The sequence below is a fragment of the Dendropsophus ebraccatus genome, chromosome 2 (assembly GCF_027789765.1).
Source record: "Dendropsophus ebraccatus isolate aDenEbr1 chromosome 2, aDenEbr1.pat, whole genome shotgun sequence".
Lineage (NCBI taxonomy): Eukaryota > Metazoa > Chordata > Amphibia > Anura > Hylidae > Dendropsophus > Dendropsophus ebraccatus.
Genome location: NC_091455.1, coordinates 5,822,509 through 5,844,020, shown reverse-complemented (window position 1 = coordinate 5,844,020; position 21,512 = coordinate 5,822,509). Strand labels below are relative to the sequence as shown.

The 21,512-nt window shown below is 50.7% G+C and overlaps 2 protein-coding genes across 7 annotated transcripts; one reads left to right on the top strand and one right to left on the bottom strand.

The window, feature by feature from the left end:
* Window positions 1-6: 6 nt before the first annotated feature.
* Window positions 7-2,903, bottom strand: TIGD5 (tigger transposable element derived 5). Its single transcript, XM_069956972.1, has one exon. The coding sequence runs from the start codon at window positions 2,685-2,687 to the stop codon at window positions 1,017-1,019; it is 1,671 nt and encodes a 556-aa protein (XP_069813073.1). The 5' UTR covers window positions 2,688-2,903; the 3' UTR covers window positions 7-1,016.
* Window positions 2,828-20,250, top strand: EEF1D (eukaryotic translation elongation factor 1 delta). Of its 6 annotated transcripts, none has more exons than XM_069956965.1 (9): window positions 2,828-2,832; window positions 12,990-13,119; window positions 14,765-14,836; window positions 17,218-17,289; window positions 17,808-17,901; window positions 18,531-18,631; window positions 18,974-19,189; window positions 19,394-19,588; window positions 20,167-20,250. In XM_069956965.1, the coding sequence occupies exons 2-9, from the start codon at window positions 12,994-12,996 to the stop codon at window positions 20,203-20,205; spliced, it is 915 nt and encodes a 304-aa protein (XP_069813066.1). In that variant the 5' UTR covers window positions 2,828-2,832; window positions 12,990-12,993; the 3' UTR covers window positions 20,206-20,250. The 6 variants fall into 6 exon arrangements, with proteins under 6 accessions (XP_069813066.1, XP_069813065.1, XP_069813067.1 ...); XM_069956964.1 differs by lacking the exon at window positions 2,828-2,832 and adding an exon at window positions 3,228-3,327; XM_069956966.1 differs by lacking the exon at window positions 2,828-2,832 and adding an exon at window positions 8,746-8,762.
* Window positions 20,251-21,512: the final 1,262 nt, after the last annotated feature.

Genomic DNA, 21,512 nt, shown 5'->3' with positions numbered 1-21,512 from the left:
CCTATGGCTGCATCCATCTTCTTCAGCCACCGGTAATCCAATGCTGCACGCCCGGGTTTCGCTCATCTCTATGGAAGACATAAGATAATAACAGCGCATCCCCTGTGCTCCATAAATCCTGTATGTGGCCCGGCCCACCAGTGTCATGGCCCCTCGGTCTATACCACTAGTATTGTGTGAGGTCACGTTCACTATTTACCCTGCTGGGTGGAGGAGGGGACGCATAGGTGGAGTATACAGGAAGGTACACGTCTATAGGAACATATGAGACCCCTCCTCATATATACATAGGGGAAGCATAAAGCCATATGGGGTGGGGGTCCTGTAGTAGACAGATATCCTATAGGCCGCTCACACACGAGTTGGCTATACGTGTAATATGGACGTGTGTCCAGGCCACAATGTTACCTCACAGATAGGGTTATATTACCCCACAGACTGTTATATTACCTCACAGATAAGGATATATTACCTCACAGACTGTTATATTACCTCACAGAATGTTATATTTCCTCACAGATAGGGTTATATTACCTCACAGAATGTTATATTTCCTCACAGATAGGGTTATATTACCTCACAGAATGTTATTTTACCTCACAGATAAGGTTATATTACCTCACAGAATGTTATATTTCCTCACAGATAGGGTTATATTACCTCACAGACTGTTGTATTACCTCACAGATAAGGTTATATTACCTCACAGACTGTTATATTACCCCACAAGCTGAGATATCACCCCACAAGCCGATTTATTACCCCACAGATCTGAGATGGATGGTCATGGACGTAACATGTCTGAATTAGGTGAATTAAAAAATGAACATATTTCCCTATATATAATGAAGCAAGAGTGATGTCCGACCGGTGAGACTGCGACATCACAGGAGAAACATATATAGTGCAATATTTCCTGAGGACCTACCATGACACATGACGGTATACAGGGGGTAACTTGTGTGTATATCTATAACCTCTGATGTCATCTCAGCCCCTCACCATCATGTCATCAGTCAGGAGCCGCCACGGATAGCGTCTTTGGTTTGTTGTATTTGCTGGAGACGCTGCGCCGTTGCGATCAATGAATGAAGATGTGCTATGTCTACAGGGGGCACCTTTTGCGGGCCCTGGGCTTCAAACCATCGCAGAGCAGTCTCCAGACCCTGGACCGCCTCAGCTGCTGTCGGGTTTACATCAGCCTCTATGTAATTTTCATCATCACTGGTTTCTTCTTTGATGAAGTTGTCATCTGTGGGGTCTAGGTTCCTCCCATCAAGGGATTCCAGCATGGCGGGCATGGAGTCATCCAGGTGCACCCACTCAGTAACATCCTCTGGGCTCAGCTGTTTGTAAACAAGAGCAGCCAGGTTGGTTAAGTCCGAGAAGACCTTGCTGTAGTCCTCACCAACTGAGTCCACCATGGCACCACTCTCGAAAGCAGCTCTGAGGCCATAGAGCCAACACTTCTCGATACTTCCGGCCTGTATCATGCCCCAGGCCTGCCCACACAGGTAGATCATGTCCTTCACTAGAAAGGACTTAACGAATTGTGAAGGCGACCCTTTAGCAGACACCGCCATCCTCAGGAGCTCACGCTTGTAGAGTTGCTTGAAGGAAGCGATGACTCCTTGGTCCATGGATGGGATCTTACTTCTTGTGTTTTTGGAAAGAAACAAGATGCGTAAGCTGCCATCGGGGGTCTGCAGCTCCTTCTCGGGGGGGCTTCCAGGACACTGGTTGACTAGGAGAACTGCTTTTTGCTGGAGACAGCACCGTCTCAGGTAACGCTTCACACTGGGCACGAAGTCCTCGAAGAACCAGCATCTGAGAAGGTCTGGGGTCAGCTGTGCCTTCGGACAGTATCTGTAGGTTGCCGGGAATGTGTCCGGATTGTGGCATCGAAGACTTGGTGGATCCTGCAGCTTTCCGACAACCAATGGTTTTAGCTTGTGGTTACCCGTAAGGTTGGCGGCCAGAAGAATGGCAACTCTATCTTTGACTCTACGGTAACCGCCCGGCCGCTTCGCCATTAAGATATCATGAGTCTGGTCTGGAAGAAGCTTCCAGTACAATCCGGTAATGTTGGCATTGTAGATCTGTTCATCTCCGTAGCCGCCGTCGTTTGGTGCCGTTTTGGGTTGTTCTTCTGGGTAGACCAGGACCGGGTCCATCTCTGACGGTCTGATCTCGGGTTCACCATAGATGCGCTGACTGGAGATCCCGTGTCTCTTCTGCCAGCGCCAGAACCAGCCATGGCTGGCCTTAAAGGTGCAGTCCTCTCCATAGATCTGTTTGGCACACGTCTCGGCTTGGGCCTGGATGATGGGCCCGGACAGAGGGACGCCTTGTTGCCGTAGTGTGATGAACCATGAGTACACGGCACGGTCAATCTCTTCTTCGTTGGCCAGACGCATCTTTTTCCTCTGGGTCCCTACGTCACCGCCAAGCTGGTCCAGAAACCATCGTAGCTTCTGCTCGTCCTTCAGCCACCCTCGCAGAGTTCCTCCTGGCACCCCGAAATCTCTGGAGACGCTGGCCTGCCGCTCGCCGTTCTTGACTCTTTCTATGGCTTCCAGCTTGTCTTTGATGGAGTACGCCTTACGGAACGCCATCTTGACCATGGTGGGTGTACACTCTGCATCGCCCAGTCTGGTCTCCAGGATCTGCGGCCCCTGGCAGGACATGGCAGCTGGGCACTAGGTGCTGGCACAGGACCGCACCTCACTCAGGCGCCCATTACATAGCCTTGCCTGCATGCCCTCAATGCTGCGAGTCTACAGGATGATGCATGGCATGCGGCAGGGGTGCCAGGCTGTGCCCGGCTGCAGCTGTGCTGACACACAGTCCTGTCCTCCTTTTGTTTCTTCTCCTGTCACATCCCTCCCTCCCCTCCAGAAATCAAACTCTGCCCAGTCAGAGACAGCTGCGCATGCGCTGTACCCACAGCCTGACACGCACACTGCGCACGCTCAACTTCCAGCTGTCACCTTCTGTCATATAAATGCGCATGCGCGTTGCGCTGTATGCGTTGGATTTTTTGGTGACGTCAGGGGCGCGTCCATCTCAGTCAATGGAGCAGGGCAGTGAAACGAGGTAACACCAGCCGCTCACACACAAGTAAAGGGACGAGTGTGATATTACCGACGGGGTTGTTACCGGTAACGGGTGGCTTTGACAGTGAGCTTTAGTCTCGAAGCCGGTTTTCTTCTCAGCGTCCCCCCCCTTCCGTGTGCTGTGGTGCAGTCCTGCGCGCTGGTTGGTAGCGCCGAGCACGTGGTACGCCCTTTCCCTCCCGCTCTCTCTCTAGACGGCAGCGGCTGCAGCGTGAGTACCGGGCCGGGCTCCGGGGGCTCCGCGTATTCCGGGACGGGTATTCGGGGCTTAGTAACTAACCGGAGGGTCTGGGGGTCCGTTCTGTGTGTTGTCTGCGGTGTTTCGTATGGCGGGAGCTGATGTGTATGGTGTGAGGGAAGGAGGGGGCACACCAATGGGGTTCTGTCACAGGAAACATGGCGGGGCGTCAGCTGGAGGGACGGCGGGGGCGGGGCGTCAGCTGGAGGGACGGCGGGGGCGGGGCGTCAGCTGGAGGGACGGCGGGGCGTCAGCTGGAGCGACGGCGAGGGAGGGACGGCGGGGGCGGGGTGTCAGCTGGAGGGACGGCCGGGGCGGGGTGTCAGCTGCAGGGAGGGGGTGTCAGCTGGAGGGACGGCCGGGGCGGGGTGTCAGCTGCAGGGAGGGGGTGTCAGCTGGAGGGACGGCCGGGGGCGGGGTGTCAGCTGCAGGGAGGGGGTGTCAGCTGGAGGGACGGTGGGGGTAGGGTGTCAGCTGGAGGGACGGCGGGGGCGGGGTGTCAGCTGGAGGGACGGCGGGGGCGGGGTGTCAGCTGCAGGGAGGGGGTGTCAGCTGGAGGGACGGCCGGGGCGGGGTGTCAGCTGCAGGGAGGGGGTGTCAGCTGGAGGGACGGTGGGGGTGGGGTGTCAGCTGGAGGGACGGCGGGGGCGGGGTGTCAGCTGGAGGGACGGCGGGGGCGGGGTGTCAGCTGGAGGGACGGCGGGGGCGGGGTGTCAGCTGGAGGGAGGGGGTGTCAGCTGGAGGGTCGGCGGGGCATCAGCTGGAGGGATGGTGGGGGCGGGGTGTCAGCTGGAGGGATGGCGGGGTGTCAGCTGGAGGGATGGCGGGGGCGGGGTGTCAGCTGGAGGGATGGCGGGGGAGGGGTGTCAGCTGGAGGGATGGTGGGGGCGGGGTGTCAGCTGGAGGGATGGTGGGGGCGGGGTGTCAGCTGGAGGGACGCGCGGGTGCAGCCTGTGCAGGTCCGGGCACCGTATGTGATATATACAGCCCTGACTGCTGTCTCCACATATCATGTCAGGGTGGACTGTACTCTGTGTGTGTGTGTGTGTGTGTGTGTGTGTGTGTGTGTGTATATGTGTGTATGTATATATATATATAATATTATAGTGTGTGTATACAGGTTAGTCCAAAAGTCGGTGGTCAGTGTGTATTCCACCTTTCATCCCTCACAGACTCTCTGAAAAATGAAAGCTGGAATCTGGTTGATGGGGCGGCTGGCAGGGCCGTCTTAACAGCATTATGGGCCCCTGGGCAGAGGTGCGAATTGGGCCCCACCCCCCGCGGCCGCCGCCATCAAAAACCCCCATCTTTGCAACCCCGCCCCTAGCCAGTACAATTACGTACAATAAAAAATACTAATTATTGTTAACATAAACTTTAATTCACAATACAGTCTCTCAGCAGCGCAAAAACAAAAAATAACCGTGCGTGCCGCCTCACCAAACCAGACCAGGTTGGCTTCAAAGTATCCAAAAAACGCAATGGAGACGGCACTTCCAACAGCAATCTGCAGGGTTTATTGTCACACCAGTGCAACATATCTCATATATACAGAGGGGCAACAACATGACTATTATATATGGGAACCATGTTGTCTCCCTGTATGTATACTGTATAATACAATATACAGGGAAACAACACGGCTTATATATAGAGAAGGGCAAAACAACATGTCTCATATATACAGAGGGGCAACAACATGACTATTATATTATATATGAACCATGTTGTTTCCCTGTATACAGAATACAGGGAAACAACATGGTTCATATATAATATAATAGTCATGTTGTTGCCCCTCTGTCTATATGAGACATGTTGTTTTGACCTTCTCTATATATATGCCAGATAACAAGCAACAAATATTACCACCGCATACTGACTAACCCCACCGCTGCTACTGACTAATCCACTGTACACAGATCACTATCACCTCATCCAGTCATATAGAGGTACCCAGCTCTACACAGGTTCTGTACACCATATACATTACAGTGCAGATACATCAAGTGACTCACATGGGACGTCTTCTCTGATCGGAGTTCTTCCCTTTTCATCTTCTTCTCCATCTGCCCTGGGCCGTTATGAGAACTTCTCCGAGCCACGAATCCACAGAATCTGCCAGACAGACATATTAGGCTCCTCGCTCTGTCACCATCCTCATCTCTCTACACACTGCACATCTGTATTGGCCCCTTATAGATGGCTCCCCCTGTACCCCCCCTTATAGATGGCTCCCCCCCTGTACCCCCCCTTATAGATGGCTCCCCCCTGTATCCCCCCCTTATAGATGGCTCCCCCCCTGTATCCCCCCCTTATAGATGGCTCCCCCCTGTATCCCCCACTTATAGATGGCTCCCCCCTGTATCCCCCACTTATAGATGGCTCCCCCCTGTATCCCCCACTTATAGATGGCTCCCCCCTGTATCCCCCCCTATAGATGGCTCCCCCCTGTATCCCCCCTATAGTTGGCTCCCCCCTGTATCCCCCCTATAGATGGCTCCCCCCTGTATCCCCCCCTATAGATGGCTCCCCCCTGTATCCCCCCCTATAGATGGCTCCCCCCTGTATCCCCCCCTATAGATGGCTCCCCCTGTATCCCCCCCTATAGATGGCTCCCCCCTGTATCCCCCCCTATAGATGGCTCCCCCTGTATCCCCCCTATAGATGGCTCCCCCCTGTATCCCCCCTATAGATGGCTCCCCCCCGTATTCCCCCCCTTATAGATGGCTCCCCCGTATTCCCCCACTTATAGATGGCTCCCCCGTATTCCCCCCCTTATAGATGGCTCCCCCGTATTCCCCCCCTTATAGATGGCTCCCCCGTATTCCCCCACTTATAGATGGCTCCCCCGTATTCCCCCCCTTATAGATGGCTCCCCCGTATTCCCCCCCTTATAGATGGCTCCCCCGTATTCCCCCCCTTATAGATGGCTCCCCCGTATTCCCCCCCTTATAGATGGCTCCCCCGTATTCCCCCCCTTATAGATGGCTCCCCCCGTATTCCCCCCCTTATAGATGGCTCCCCCGTATTCCCCCCCTTATAGATGGCTCCCCCGTATTCCCTCCCTTATAGATGGCTCCCCCGTATTCCCCCCCCTTATAGATGGCTCCCCCGTATTCCCCCCCTTATAGATGGCTCCCCCCCTGTATCCCCCCCTATAGATGGCTCCCCCCCTGTATCCCCCCCCCTATAGATGGCTCCCCCCTGTATCCCCCCCCTATAGATGGCTCCCCCCTGTATCCCCCCCCTATAGATGGCTCCCCCCTGTATCCCCCCCCTATAGATGGCTCCCCCCTGTATCCCCCCCCTATAGATGGCTCCCCCCTGTATCCCCCCCTATAGATGGCTCCCCCCTGTATCCCCCCCCTATAGATGGCTCCCCCCCCCTGTATCCCCCCCCATAGATGGCTCCCCCCCCTGTATCTCCCCCCTGTATCCCCTCCCCCTATAGATGGCTCCCCCCTGTATCCCCCCCCCCCCTATAGATGGCTCCCCCCTGCACAGCAGATAAAAAAACAAGCACCCAACTCACCTACCAGCGCTCCCCCGTCGCTGCTTCCTCTCCTCTTCTGCCCCCGGCTGATGCGTCGCTCCCTGGGGGATTCTCCGGGAGCGCACACATCCGGAAGCTCAGTGTGCGCCCAGGCCGGGACTTCCGATAAAGGAAGCCCCAGCGACGTGCACTGAGGTTCCTGATGCGTGCGTTCCCGAAGAATCCCCCGGGGAGCGACGCATCAGCCGGGGCCGGATTTCCTATTGCGACCGCAAGCAAGAAAGTGCTTGCGGTCGCAAGAGAAGGGGAAGGGGGGGGGGGGGGCGCGCAGGGCCGTCTTACCCATTGGGCATGGGAGGCGGCTGCCCGGGGACCCTTGCGTCCTAGGGGGCCCCTGCCCGCTGTGACAGCGGGCAGGGGCCCCCTATGACGCAAGGGCCCCCAGGCAACCGCCTACCATGCCCAATGGGTAAGACGGCCCTGGCGGCTGGGACGGTTTTACAGATTAATCTCCCCCAAATCTGTTTTCTCTTCTGAGATCACATAATGGCAAATAATTTACATACAGATCAAAGAAAATGGATTTTAAGAGTGTTGGAAATCTCAAAAAGCTGAAATCGTTAGAGCAAATTGGGTTGAACCACCGGGTGCTGGAGACCATTTACCGCAGTCATGACACATTGGCTGCCACTGGCTCCGTCCTTGATGCTCCATAAACTGCTCCACCCCAAACCGTCTGAGCAAAGTGTGATGGGAAACGGAAACGGTCTGAGCTCCTGCGCTGGTAACAATAAGGGATTGTGTATCCAGAATAACGTAATTGTCAGTCTTCTTTCTGCTTGTTAGTAACTATAATTGTATGAATCAAATAAATGTTATCTGTCCACCTACTCTTGGACCACCCTGTATATGTGGGGGGGATACTGTGTGTGTATAATATAATTATATATATATATGTGTATGTATGTATGTCCGTCCTGCAGGCTGTATATCATACAGAGATAAGGCCGGGCAGCTGGCTGCAATGTCCCACATGTGAGTTTGCCAGTGATGCCTGATATGGGGGGCAGGGCTGGATATGTGTGTGTGATTATGTTCGAGTATGTAACAGGGAGATATATAATACTCATAGTATAGATTATATATTTGTTAGTGCATATGTAACAGGGATATGTTTTCAGTGCTGTTTTGCTCAGGAATGATTTGCCTCTATGATATCTTTGTGTATATCCTGGCTGTATTACACTTCAGAGCTGCACTCGGTGCTTGTTCGGGTAAAATGCTGATAGTAACCTGGCGGAGGATATGATATATGGGTGTGTGTATATATATAATATATATATATATATATATATATATATATATATATATATATATATATATATATATATATAATTTATTATTATTTCAGCCTTGTGGTTTAGTATCCTGTATAGAGCGGGTGAGGCTGACCGCTGGTGATTCCAGTCATGTGACCACTGTTGGCCGTCTCTTCTGGGCACTTGCAGTAATTCTACCTATAGTGGAGAGACGGTTGACCTCTGACCCTTTGGTATATACATGTGGTTAGAGGGCTTATCACACACTTGACGGCTGACAACCCTTTCTCCCCATATACATGAAGGTTCTGCTCGTGTTTACTGCTTCAGATTTATAATACAATGTCCGTTCCCTTGTATGTAGGAGACTCTTCTGTATCCCACAGAGTCCCCCTCCTATGTCCTATAGACTCAGAGTATATGGGGGAACGACAGTTATATGTGCAGTATAAGTGGTTGTGGTTCCTGTGTCCTATGTGTCCTGTGATTCCTGTGCTGAGTGTTCAGCATCGCTCAGGTTGCTGCTTTCTCTTCTAACGTTGCTGCTTTCTCTTTCCTGCTGACTGGGCTGCGCAGTTCTCCTGCGGTACATAGTGAGTATGCTCCATGTAGTCTCTGCCCCATCTGCATGCTCCGTCATCTTATCCGTCGCTCCATCATCTCATCCATCCCTCAGTCATCTCATCCACTGCTCCATCATCCTCTTCTCTCTTTCAGCTATTTCCGGAGGAGTTGGGGAGGCAGACAGGCAGCAGAGCCGGCTTTATAGTTGATCTTACTGTAACCACCTATTATAGTAAATGGTACATAGTCTTGTTGTACATTTATAGCTGTGACCTATAGGTGTTGGCAGTAGATTGCAGTGTGCCAGGCTACAGAAGGACCTAGATTCCCTTTGTACAGTGATATGGAGGGATCTGTGGAGCCGCAGGCATTAGATGCTTGGTGCGTTCTTCTCTAACCTGCTGTGTCCCTATTGCAAAGAGTTAGAAGAGGAGGAAGGCAGGTCTCTTTATAGTATGTCTCTTACCTTCCTCCTTGTGGCCGCTCCGTTGCGCTTTGTCGTGTGCTCCATGGTCTCGAGAGATAGTAACGAGCGCTGCCCGCCCTCACAGTGCCAATCCGCCCCCTGCCTGCCCCTAACCCACCCTTTTCTACTGATGATAAATGGATTGGGCCAGATCAGCGCTATGTATGCCGGTAGTGCTCCTAATTGGGGGGGGGGGGGGGGCAGTGCTGATGGTTTAACAGGTTGTGGAGCACATGACTAATTGCACTGGAACGATACCTAGGAGGAAGGTAAGAGACAAACTATGAGACATACCTTCCTCCTCTTCAGTATCTCCTGTGCAGTAGGGACATATCAGCAGGTTAGATTTTTCTTGTCATAGTCTTAGGGATTAGTGCCACATGGACACCAAGTCGCTTATGACCAGTTTTCCTTGCTGGCTATATAGGCTAGTATGGCCGCTCTGCATCTGTCTGCCTCCTATACACTCTCCTCATTGCATGCCGCTATCTGAACCACCACTGAAAATGTAACACAACATAAAGCAACTATTACTAGGCGTGAAGGACGTCCCGGCTGACACTATATATTATATACTTTACCACCAGTCTCTGCGGGATGGTACTACGAGGTGTTGTGATGGTATAATGGCAGAACATGAATCCCGTGCATCATATTGGGACCTATGTGTTCCCTGCATTGGCATCCGGTTACCTGCTTTATCCATTGTGAATGTGGCAGTCCTCAGCCTAGAGCCAATCTGTTTGTACCCCTCTTATAGAAATGTAAGGTAGCTGGCTCTTCCTCCTGGTATACAGCCTGCTGCAGCGTCCTGCTCCTCTTGATGGTTGCGTCCATACAATCAGTGAGCTGATATCATCCATTGTCTTCTATAGTAACGCAGGGCGTTCATGTGGCCCGTCTGCTTGGACTATTGCTCCGATAGAGGGCACTGAATCCCGTTCTACCTCCTCCGGATCTGCTTGTTTCTGTAGATGGAGCTGGAACAGTGTTCGTTGCCTCCTGTTGGTTTTTCACGTTTATTCCATCTCCATTCTGCGGATCATTGCATGATACGGCTTCATGGAAATGTGGCTTTACCAGAAAAGACATCTGACTGATCCCCCTAACTCTTCTGCTCCCCCATCATGCTCAGGCAGCCGCAGGGTCCTCATCTGTATGGAGCTGGTCATGAGTTGCTTAAATGGAAACCTCTACTAGAGTTATCTAACCTGCTGATAAATTCTCTTTAGAGGATATCCTGCCATAGAAAAACATGGCTGCTTTCTTCCAGAAACAATGCCACTCTTGGGTGGTGATCTGCAGTAACCATGCCCCCCTGGTCTGTATGTGCTCTTATTCCTGACATCTGACAGGCCGGGGATGCTGTCATCCAGGGGCCCCATCCATAGGGATGAACAATGACAATGTGTGTAATGTGACTGTGTCCAGAGTGGCTGCATGACTGACCCTGGTGGATTAATCCTCATTGTCCTCTCCAGCACATAGCGCTGCCTCACTGAGGGGTTAATCTGCCTCTTACCTTACTTACCCCTGTGACCTGCCCCCGGTGTCTTCTCTGGTAAATGCCCTGTGTCTCTTGTGTATGTCTGTCCGGCGTTACAGCTCTTATTGTCTTTTAATGCTGCTGGATGGTGAAGATGAGGACGAGGAAGCATCAGAGCCCTGCCGAATCCAGCTGGGTGCAGTGCCAGGACGGTGCCAGTCTCCCATGTGAGGCCCAGACGGCTGCACCAATCTCCAAGAGGATCGAAGCTGCCAACGGGAACCAGTCCGAGCCGGCCGACAACTCCCCCGACCAGAAGAAGGTCAATGGCAAAAAGCTGAAAAAGAGGCGAAGGTCCCCCCGAAACAAAGCTTCTCCACCCAAGGTGGACTCTGTTCTCCTCGGCATGATGGCAGATGCCGTGTGGTTAGATAAGTCTACGTATGATGAGGCTGAATGTTACTACCATGCCTGGCTGGCTGCAAAGCAGACAAGAGCACCGGAGCCGTCCCCGTCAACCAAAGCGGTAACCGGTAAACATAAGGGGGCTCCAAAGAACAATGCCACAGGTGGCTGCTGCCGTAGCAGTATGGTGGCGTGTCACCACGTAAGCAAGGGCGTATGGGTCAACAAGTTCAGCTTCGAGGATGCCGAGAGCCAGTTTGTTATGCAGTATTCCTCCCCTTTAGCCCCTCGTGTGCTGAACCTTGACCTGGCCTCCCCCGACCACGCTGTGCCAAGGTCCTGGCAGAAGACTCCCGATGAAGGGTATGCCAGCGCCACCCCCACCCCGGCCTCCGCACCCAATCCCCTCACTGTAAATTCTGTAGTATTGGACCCAACTGTGAATGGCAAGCCTCACTGGACCGGCCTGCAGAGCTTACTATCCGAGGTGTGGCTGGACAAGTCCCTGTATGACCAGGCCGAGAGACATTACTACGAGCATGCGGCACAGATGGCATCACACTCCACCCCAAATAACTGGAGCCACAATATGGGCAAAAGGGGCAAGAAGGATAAATGGAGCAAGAAATCTGCAGGAAAGCAGCCATCTGCACGGAGGAAGGAGCTCGCCAGTATCCCGGAAGAGACCGCCAACGCCCTGTATTACCCCACATACTACCTGCATGCCGACAGCGAGAGGGTGTGGCTGGATAAGAGCGTGTACGACCGAGCCGAGGAGAACTACTACTCTGCTCGGAGCCATAAGACGCCCAACACTGTGAAACCCTACAAGACGCCGTCTGTAGCCAGACACACCAAGCTGGTAAAAGCCAGGCCTGGTGGCAAGAAGTAGGAGCCTATTCTATATTCTATATACCTCTGTAGTGATGTCACGTGACACTTGTGTTGTGAGATGTTTGATTTACTGTTCAGCTTCTCAAGACCTTGATTTTCCCCTTCCCTTAAGACCCCATTCTGCCCCCTATAGGTAGTGGTCTGTCCAGCAGAAGGTGGTATATTTGTAGAGCTAGCAGCCTATTTTCAGGGTAGACCATTAGGCTGCGGTTCAGGGATTAGTGCTCCCTCTGATCGCCTGTTTGAGGGGACTGTGGGAGCATTGTAACTTTATTCACTGCTGCTCTGCACTGCCATACCTGTAGTGGTGGTGAGTGGTACTGCAGTGCTCACAGGAGCATAATGACTTCATTCACCGCTGCACCTGTAATAGTGGTGGTAAGCGGTACTGCAGCGTTGTCCCATTGATAACAGAACATGGTGCAGCTCCTGCGAACAGCTGGTCAGAGGATTTTTAGGGATTCAACCCCAGCCAATCCTATATTGTGGTTAGGCCATCGGTTTTACAAAGATATTACAAGGTATTCAGGGTATAGGTGTAAATACTCCACCCCACCCCCCCTCCTGACCTGTTACGTTCTGTACTGGATGTGCTGACCCTATGGAGTAGCTGAAGCCTCTCTGGTTACGTGTTAGGGTAGCTTCACACGTATCGTATCGCAGCGGATTTTCTGCTGCAGACCCGCAGCATATTTGACTAAATGAATGAACACAGCATCAAATCTGCACCATGCGGGTCCGCAGCAGATTTAACAGTGGGGGTCTACTGCTTTGTTCATTCATTTAGTCAAATCTGCAACCATACGTGTGAAGCTACCCTTGTGGTATACATGGCATTATATAGGAGCTGTATATACTTCAGCGTGATGTCTGCCCCTCACTGTGGTATCGCAGTTCTCATGCCAGGGTTGTCTCTTATGCTCGGGGCGCCATCATAGCCGGCTGTACACATATATGGCTGTTACATGATACCTTCATTCACCTATCTGCGTGTGTGTTTTGCAGAGACATGGCGGCTTCATTCTTGGGCACAGAGAAGATCTGGTTTGATAAGTACAAGTACGATGACGCAGAGAAGCAGTATTACGAGAACCTGAGCCAGAAATCTGTCCTGAACTCACACAACCAAACCCAGGTGAGTCCTGAGCGGGGGAGGGGATATATAATACACATGGGGGGGGGGGCTAGGTATTTAATACACACAGCAGAGGGGGAAAGGGTATATAATAAACACAGTAGGGTATATAATATACAGGCCAATGTGTGATGCAGGACTACAGGGAAGACAGAGTTTGTGTCCTACATTCAAGTTCTCCAACCCCCTCACCCATTAGTGGCCTGTTACTGCTAGTATTTAGGTGCAGCAAAAAAAAAAACACTTTCTATTGTGGCTCCTGCTTAAACGTTGAAGCCTGGCTCATAGGTTCACATTATATTCACCAGTTTAGATTCTGCCATGTGTTCCCAGACCCAGCCGGACCACTGTCTTACTCCTTGTGCGCTCCCCAGATATCGTTCACCCTTGGAGGGAGTCTGACTATTAAAGGGGTTGTCTAAGATTAGCACAGATACTTTCTTGCAGAAACAGCGCCACCCCTGTGCACAGGTTGTGTGTGGTGTTACAACTCTGGAGTAGAAAGCTACATATTACAGATTTGGGATTCTTATCTTTTATCCTACTCACAGATGACTTTGGTTAAGGGTTTTGAGGAGGGTGGATTGGAGGTGACAGTCCCTTTAAACTAATAAAAGTTGTGATTATAGTCATACTGGATGAGGCTCTAATGTTTACCTGCCAGTGTAGGAGGAGGGATGGGATACACTGTAGTATAGGAGGAGGGATGGCACAGCAGGGGCATACACTGTAGTATAGGAGGAGGGATGGCACAGCAGGGGCATACACTGTAGTATAGGAGGAGGGATGGCACAGCAGGGGCATACACTGTAGTATAGGAGGAGGGATGGCACAGCAGGGGCATACACTGTAGTACAGGAGGAGGGATGGCACAGCAGGGGCATACACTGTAGTATAGGAGGAGGGATGGCACAGCAGGGGCATACACTGTAGTATAGGAGGAGGGATGGCACAGCAGGGACATACACTGTAGTATAGGAGGAGGGATGGCACAGCAGGGGCATACACTTCAATCCTGAAATAGCCCTTCTAGGCTCCTTACACCCTATAGATGCTGTGATGCCCCCTATATGTATTACCCTGATGTCCTGTATAGATGGTTATTGTGGTGTTATGATGCTTGTACTGTCCTATGGCTGCTGCTCCCTCCTTATGGCCGGTGTGGTATCTGCTTCTCTTGCCTTTGGCCGTGTGTCCTGCTCCTGTGGTGGCGGTTGTCGCTTTGGCCCCAGCTATTTATTTCATAGTCTGGTTCCAGAGTGGTACTTGTATATCAGGGCTGTACAGCGGCTTCTGCTCCCAAGCATATTATAGGCCCTTGGGTTGCATCTGTTACAGGCCCTTGGGTTGCATCCGTTACGTCTGAGATGTCTTCCTGCACCGGTTGCTCTCAGGGAATGGTCAGTGAGACGTTATGTCTCTGACAGGGGTGCAGCCCCCCCCCCCCCCCCAGCCGGAGCCTCTGTGCAGCCCTGATCCAGCGCAGTATAGGAACCCTGACTGGCCGCCATTCCTTTTACCCTCAGATTACTACCTCTTTACCCCAATCAGCTAGATCCACCCTTCAGGCTTTTCAGTGATTGCTGCTTTTTCCCTCCTGGTAACATGTAAAATGTGTGTGTGGTTCTTTGTGCACGGCCTACAGGATGACGGAGCGAGCACAATCCTCAGGGACATTGCAAGAGCCAGGGAGAATATCCAGAAATCGCTGGCCGGAGTGAGTACCAGCAGGCGGTGCTGCCATCCCATAACCCCGAGCCGGCTGCCCTCTAACCTCTCCTGTGTGTCCTAACACCTGTGTGACGCCTGGACAGCTGCCATTCATCCCTCATAACTAATATATGTGTGTGAGAGGAATCCTGTGCTGACAATGTCTGAAGGAGAATTCCCAGCAAAACTCAAACTACCACTAACCGGCCTGTTGGGCCTTATTCCCATGTTCTGTATATAGGAATTATCGGAGCTCCCTGCATTGTGTAATATGATGCCGGGAGCTCAGAAACTGATTAAATCTTGGCTGTATAAACACCACAATATCATCTGGTGTGGTATACAACCATTCACTGATCCTGGGGACCCCGCATACAGCGCTCAGATTGAGTTTTGCCTATAATTTTTCTTAAAATGTTGAAAATCCTTGTAACTGATTATATTCGCCTAGTGGGTCACTCTCTATTAAATAAAAACATGTCGGCTTTCTTCCAGAGACGGCACCGCTCTAGTCTCCAGTTTGGGTGCAGGTTTTGTATCTCCGTTCCATTGAAGTGACTGAAGATTAATAACTGCACCTGACCTGGAGACCAGAGAGGTGCTGTCTCTGGAAGAAAGCGGCCATGTTCTTCAAACACTGGATAACCCCTTTAAAGGGATTCTCCAGGACCCTTCTAACCATTATGGGATTGTCTACAGTGACTACCAGCGATCAGCTGTGATCTGTGCAGAAACCTGGCAGGGAGTGTTTAGTTCTCCTGCAGCGCCCCCACAGGGGGAAGTAAAGCATTACACTGTGTCTGACATGATCAGAGGCTCCCTCTAAACTCTGGTGTTATCCCAAAACTAGCTGATGGGTGGGATTCTGACCGCTGGGACCCCCGCCTAATCATGAGAACAGAGTTCCTAATGGAGCAGCAGTAGACATGGCTGGCCACCGAACCGTTCACTGGATGGACCCATTAAGTCAGTGGGATCCATTAATGTCCATAGTAAAATAGAACATCCGGCTGAGTGGACGGAGGCAGATGTGATTCATAAGTCCCATAATGAGTGACTGGAGCGGTGGCCGAGCATGTGCGACCGATCACTCAGAGGCCATAGAACGGCTGTTGTGAATGGTTGGGGGGTCCTAGCGGTCGGACCACCACTGGTAAGCTATAATAAAAGCTCTTTATTCTGTGGATAAGATGTATAACTTGGGATATCACATAATAGATGCTGTGTTTTATAATCCAGTCACATCCGGAGCTGTATTCATAGTTCTGCAGTCCCTCTCTGTATATAAGAGCAGTGTTATGGGCAATTGGCTTTTGTATATGACATATAGACTAACATGGAGGTAATCTGGGGGAGGGGATCCTCATCAGGGAACTGGCTGTAAATCCAGCTTTGGATGTGACTGGAGTAGATCACATTATACTGTATAACGCGTCATAGAGGGGGGCAGGGCGCATGTTCGGTGTAATGGACCTTTTGTTAAAATGTAACTAATTGATGATTTGGAAAAGGATTCAGATCTGCACCGACCATTAAAGGGGTTCTCCAGTATTACAGAGCACAGCTACAGCGCCACCCTAGTCATAAGGATATGTGTGGTGTTACAGTTTAGCTCCATTTACTTCAATGGAACTGAGGACAGGAGTGGTGCTGTGTCTGGAAGAAAGTGGCCATATTTATTTTTCTTTGTAATCTGGACAACCCCTTTAAGGCCTGTCCACACCAGTAGATATGGCCCGGTGTAATAGTGTGATCAGCTGAGGAGACGAGCACCTGCCAGTCTGTTGGCTGATCACACAATCCAGGACATGCTTAGTCGCCATTGGTGGCACACGTCCCTGTGTAATAGGAGACGTGCAGCTGATGGCCGAGACTCGAGAAGAATGGAGCGATTCACGTAGCCCTGACCACATGATTGCCAAGCTGTGTAATAGCCTCAGAAAGTGAGCACCTGTCAGCACTCAGCCCAACTAGTAATGCCTTAAAGGGATTATCCAGGATTAGAAAAAAACATGGCTTATTTCTTGTTAAGAAAAACAAACCAACGGCGCCACCCCTGTCCTCGGGTTATGTGCAATATTACAATTTACCTATATTCTCTTTAATGGACCAACCAACCTGAGGACAGTAGAGGCGCTGTTTCTGAATTGTATTTCTAAGCCTGGAGAAGCCCTTTAAGTGGCGTTGGATGTCCGTTGATGAGCAGATGAATGTTACACGTCTATACGGAGTGTAGGATCTAGTTGCCGCTGCTGGTCCGGCTTCCTGTGCATGAGCTCTTGCTCTCATTACTCCTCTGCATGGCTTCTCCTCCTCATCCCTTTGCCTGCATCCCTCCTGTCCTTTCTTCCAGTCATTAAACAAATCCACGTTTCTCCCCTCTTCTAGCTGAGGACAGTCCTGAATAGTCCTAAGGAAGGCCAGGCTCCCCCTCCCCCGGGCCACTCAGGGTCCTGTACTGTAAGTCTATTGCCAATCACTCCTGAGACAAGGGGGTCGCTTCCAGCGCTCGCAGATGATTTGGGTTCCATTATGACTTCTACTCCAGAGCTGCATTCACCATTCTGCTGCTGCATAGTGCCTGCGCTGTGGGGGATGTAGTTACACACCTGGACTGTGACTGGAGTAGACTGTCCCACAGTAAAGCGGAGTGGCTTGGCATTGTATGTGTATTATATCCTGATGTAGACGTACCACCTCTAACCGTATACAGGCTATATACATCAGATACTGTATATATAGGGCGAGCCGTCCCGCATGCTGCTGCTCTGGGCTGCCGGGTTTCTGCCTCCTCAGATCGCAGCTTTATGCCCTGACCTTCCTATAATAGTAGAGACTGGGCGGCAGCCGGGTAGATTACACCCTCTCCTCATACATCACAGCCACTTTCCATCTTCCGTACCTTAGAGTTTAGTAAGGTTTTTTCTGTATAATTTTATATTTTTTGCTTTTAATGTTTTTTCTTTGTTAAATCTCAGAGCACGGCCGCAGCCCCCAACAACAGCGGAGAGAACAGTGAGCTCCTGTCACGGGTCGCCAGTCTAGAACACGAGAACCAGAACCTGCAGAAAGGTGCCGGCACTTACTCCTAGCAGATCCTCACATGTCATCCCTCTGCTGTGCTGCTGCCATCTTATTCTACAGCATCTCACAACTCTGGGGGTCGATATATAGACAAATGTCTTTTAAATCAACTGGTGTCAAAGTTATAGATTTGTAACTTCTAGGAAGAAAATCTCCAGTCTTCCAGTACTTATCAGCTGCTGTATGTCCTACAGGAAGTGGTGTATTCTCTCCAGTCTGACACAGCGCTCTCTGCTGCCACTTCTGTCCATGTCAGGAACTGTCCAGAGCAGGAGAGATTTTCTATGGGGATTTGCTGCTGCTCTGGACAGTTCCTGACATGGACAGAGGTAGCAGCAGAGAGCACTGTCAGACTGGAGAGAATACACCACTTCCAGCAGGACATACAGCTGCTGATAAGTACTGGAAGACTGGAGATTCTTATATAGAAATAACTTCCATTTCTGGTTAACTTTCTGAAACCAGTTTGTTTGAAAAAATTTTTCTGGAGTTCCCCTTTAATAGAAAATGTGCATTTATAGGCTTGGAAGTGATGAGTGAATGGTTAGGGCTGGAGGCCGCGATCTATGATCTTTTGTCTTTCACATATTGATGGGTTTTTGTTTTCTCTGTTCTAGTGGTGAAAGACCTTCAGTCGGCCATCTCCAAACTGGAGAGTCGGATCAGTACGTTAGAGAAGTCTGCTACCTCAGCCCCCCGGCCTCCAGCTGTGTGCAAGGTAAGAAGGACTGGCAGGCTGATGATGGCATCCATTATTATTTACAAAGCGCCCCAACTCCAGAGCACTGTACAGGAACATTACAAGATCAAAACATGGTGTATATGAATTGGGTAAATCGGTGACTGGTACATGCCAGGGCTCTACATGGGGGGGAGGGAGGACCCTTCCAGCGAGGGCTTGCGTGGGGGTGGGGTGGGGTGGGGTGGGGGGGTGTGAGGGAAGAGGACCCTTCCAGCGAGGGCTTGTGTGTGTGTTTGTGTGTGTGTGTGTGGACCTAATTCACAGTGAGGAAAAGAAGTGGCAAGGAAGAAGCTGTCTCTTACTGACTTTCTCCTCTAGCTTCCTGCAGCTGCCCCCGCCCGCCCTCCGGCAGCCGCACCTCAGCAGAAGGCAGAAGAGGATGATGATGACGACATTGATCTGTTTGGTAGCGATGAAGAAGAAGACTCAGAAGCTGTCAGGATCCGAGAGGAGCGATTGCGTCAGTATGCTGAGAAGAAATCCAAGAAGCCCGGACTCATTGCCAAGTCCTCCATTTTGCTGGATGTGAAACCAGTAAGTGGCGTAGTTGTGTACAGTATAGGTCACGTCCATCCATGTTCGGACAACAGCTGAATATTCAGGTCTGCACTAGTGGTTCACCAATACATGATGACTCAAGATGGCGGTGGTAATGTTACGTGCCAGTTATTTGGTCCGATCTGGTTATGACCCATTGCTCTGCTCCTCAGTGTAACCTAACCTGACTGTTCTCTGTAGTGGGACGACGAGACTGACATGGCCAAGCTGGAGGAGTGTGTGCGCTCGGTGCACATGGACGGGCTGCTGTGGGGGTCCTCCAAGCTGGTGCCCGTGGGTTATGGTATCAAGAAGCTGCAGATCCAGTGTGTGGTGGAGGACGACAAGGTGGGCACGGACATACTGGAGGAGGAGATCACCAAGTTTGAGGACTATGTAAGTAATCACGGTGCATCCAGTGTGGATTGTACACAGTATTGTCGAGACTTGGTCTGTGTGATAGAATCACTGCACATAGATTAGTAAATGCATTCACATGGTCCAGTACAGATGCATTGTGGGAGGTGGATCTACGGATAGTGAATTACCACCACAACACTAGAACGTCCCTCAAACAGACCATAAACCTGCAAAGACCTTATACACAGAGACTTATCTGCAGCCAAAGCCAGGAATGGATATGAAGAGAAATCTCCGTCTTTATGACCTGTTGTGTTTATAGTCCGTTCCTGGCCATCTGTCAGATAAAATCTGGGCGTCACGCAGCAACCAGACGGCTGAGCACAAGCTGTGTCTCCATGTGACCGAATCACTGGACCGACCCTCTAATAATCCTGTGTACATGTACAGCCGGCAGTATAGGAACATCAGTGCATCTGTAATGGTAAATCTGGGCCTATATGTAGCTCCTGACGCAGGGCCGTGGCCTCCAGCTGCCGCACAAGGTGTATATGATGTAATGAGTCCTTACCTGATGGTGTGCAGCTTCTGATGGTTTCCACTTGTATTTCCAGGTGCAGAGTGTGGACATCGCCGCTTTCAACAAGATCTAGCCCTGCCTGTACAGACTTGTCAATAAAGAGCCGTGTGTAACCTCAGGCCTGTGTCACTAGTGTTCACACAATCGCACAAAATCACTTCTGGTTTATTAAAATATTCACAGTGGAATTAATACATGGCTTCTACTGCCTCTGCTGGGGAGCATCTACCCACAATCCTCTCTGGTCACAAGTCCTCGAGTTGTCCTGTCCACCTGGTTTTTGTGTTAAAGGGGTTAATCTATGCAGACACATATCATAGCTATCCCCTGTATGTGGGTAATGGCATATATCATAGCTATCCCCTATATGAGGGTAATGGCATATATCATAGCTATCCCCTATATGAGGGTAATGGCATATATCATAGCTATCCCCTATATGAGGGTAATGGCATATATCATAGCTATCCCCTATATGAGGGTAATGGCACATATCATAGCTATCCCCTATATGAGGGTAATGGCATATATCATAGCCATCCCCTATATGAGGGTAATGGCATAGATCATAGCTATCCCCTATATGAGGGTAATGGCACATATCATAGCTATCCCCTATATGAGGGTAATGGCATATATCATAGCTATCCCCTATATGAGGGTAATGGCACATATCATAGCTATCCCCTATATGAGGGTAATGGCATAGATCATAGCTATCCCCTATATGTGGGTACCACCTCTGAACCTGCCTCACAGTGAGGACTCTTACCGGCTGAAGGTGGTCTGGAACACAAAGCTTGTCTATATACTCCATTGGCTTAAAGAGACTGTCAGCAGGATTATGGTGTCCTCTCAGGGTAGTATACACTAGTGACAGAGAAGCTGAACAGAATGATGGATCACTTACATTGCTCTGTGCAGCTGATCCAGAGATCTCCTGAATAACATTGACAATAAGTAGTCCTCTCCATTATGTGCATGTGCTCAGTAGTCCTGGATATTCATGAGAAGCAGAAAACTCCACCAGCTGCTGATTGTCAGTTAACTGTCAATCATCTGGGGGGGGGTGTAAATTCTATTCTGCATATTAGGAGACCAGCTGAACAGAATGATGTAAATAATACACTGATCTGTTTGGGTCCATTGAAGTGAATGGAGCTTAAATGCAAACCTCTCCTGACCTGGAGACCAGAGCGGTGCTCTCTTGAAGAAAGCAGCCTCACTAATGCTGGAGAACCTCTATACACCAAGAAAGCAGACGTGATGTCAGCTGCAGGTGTATTTGGTGCTCTTAGTATAGTGTTCACACTGGCCAGACAATAGACTTGTTGGCTTTGCTGTACAGACTAGTGCAGGGTCATCTCTGATGTTTATACA

Excerpts from the sequence above, each read along its gene's own strand:
- TIGD5 (XM_069956972.1), bottom strand. The coding sequence starts at position 2,687 with ATGTCCTGCCAGGGGCCGCAGATCCTGGAGACCAGACTGGGCGATGCA.
- EEF1D (XM_069956965.1), top strand. The coding sequence starts at position 12,994 with ATGGCGGCTTCATTCTTGGGCACAGAGAAGATCTGGTTTGATAAGTAC. Across the intron at positions 14,837-17,217 it reads TCCAGAAATCGCTGGCCGGA|CTGAGGACAGTCCTGAATAG; the intron begins GTGAGTACCAGC and ends CCCCTCTTCTAG. Across the intron at positions 18,632-18,973 it reads GGCCTCCAGCTGTGTGCAAG|CTTCCTGCAGCTGCCCCCGC; the intron begins GTAAGAAGGACT and ends TTTCTCCTCTAG.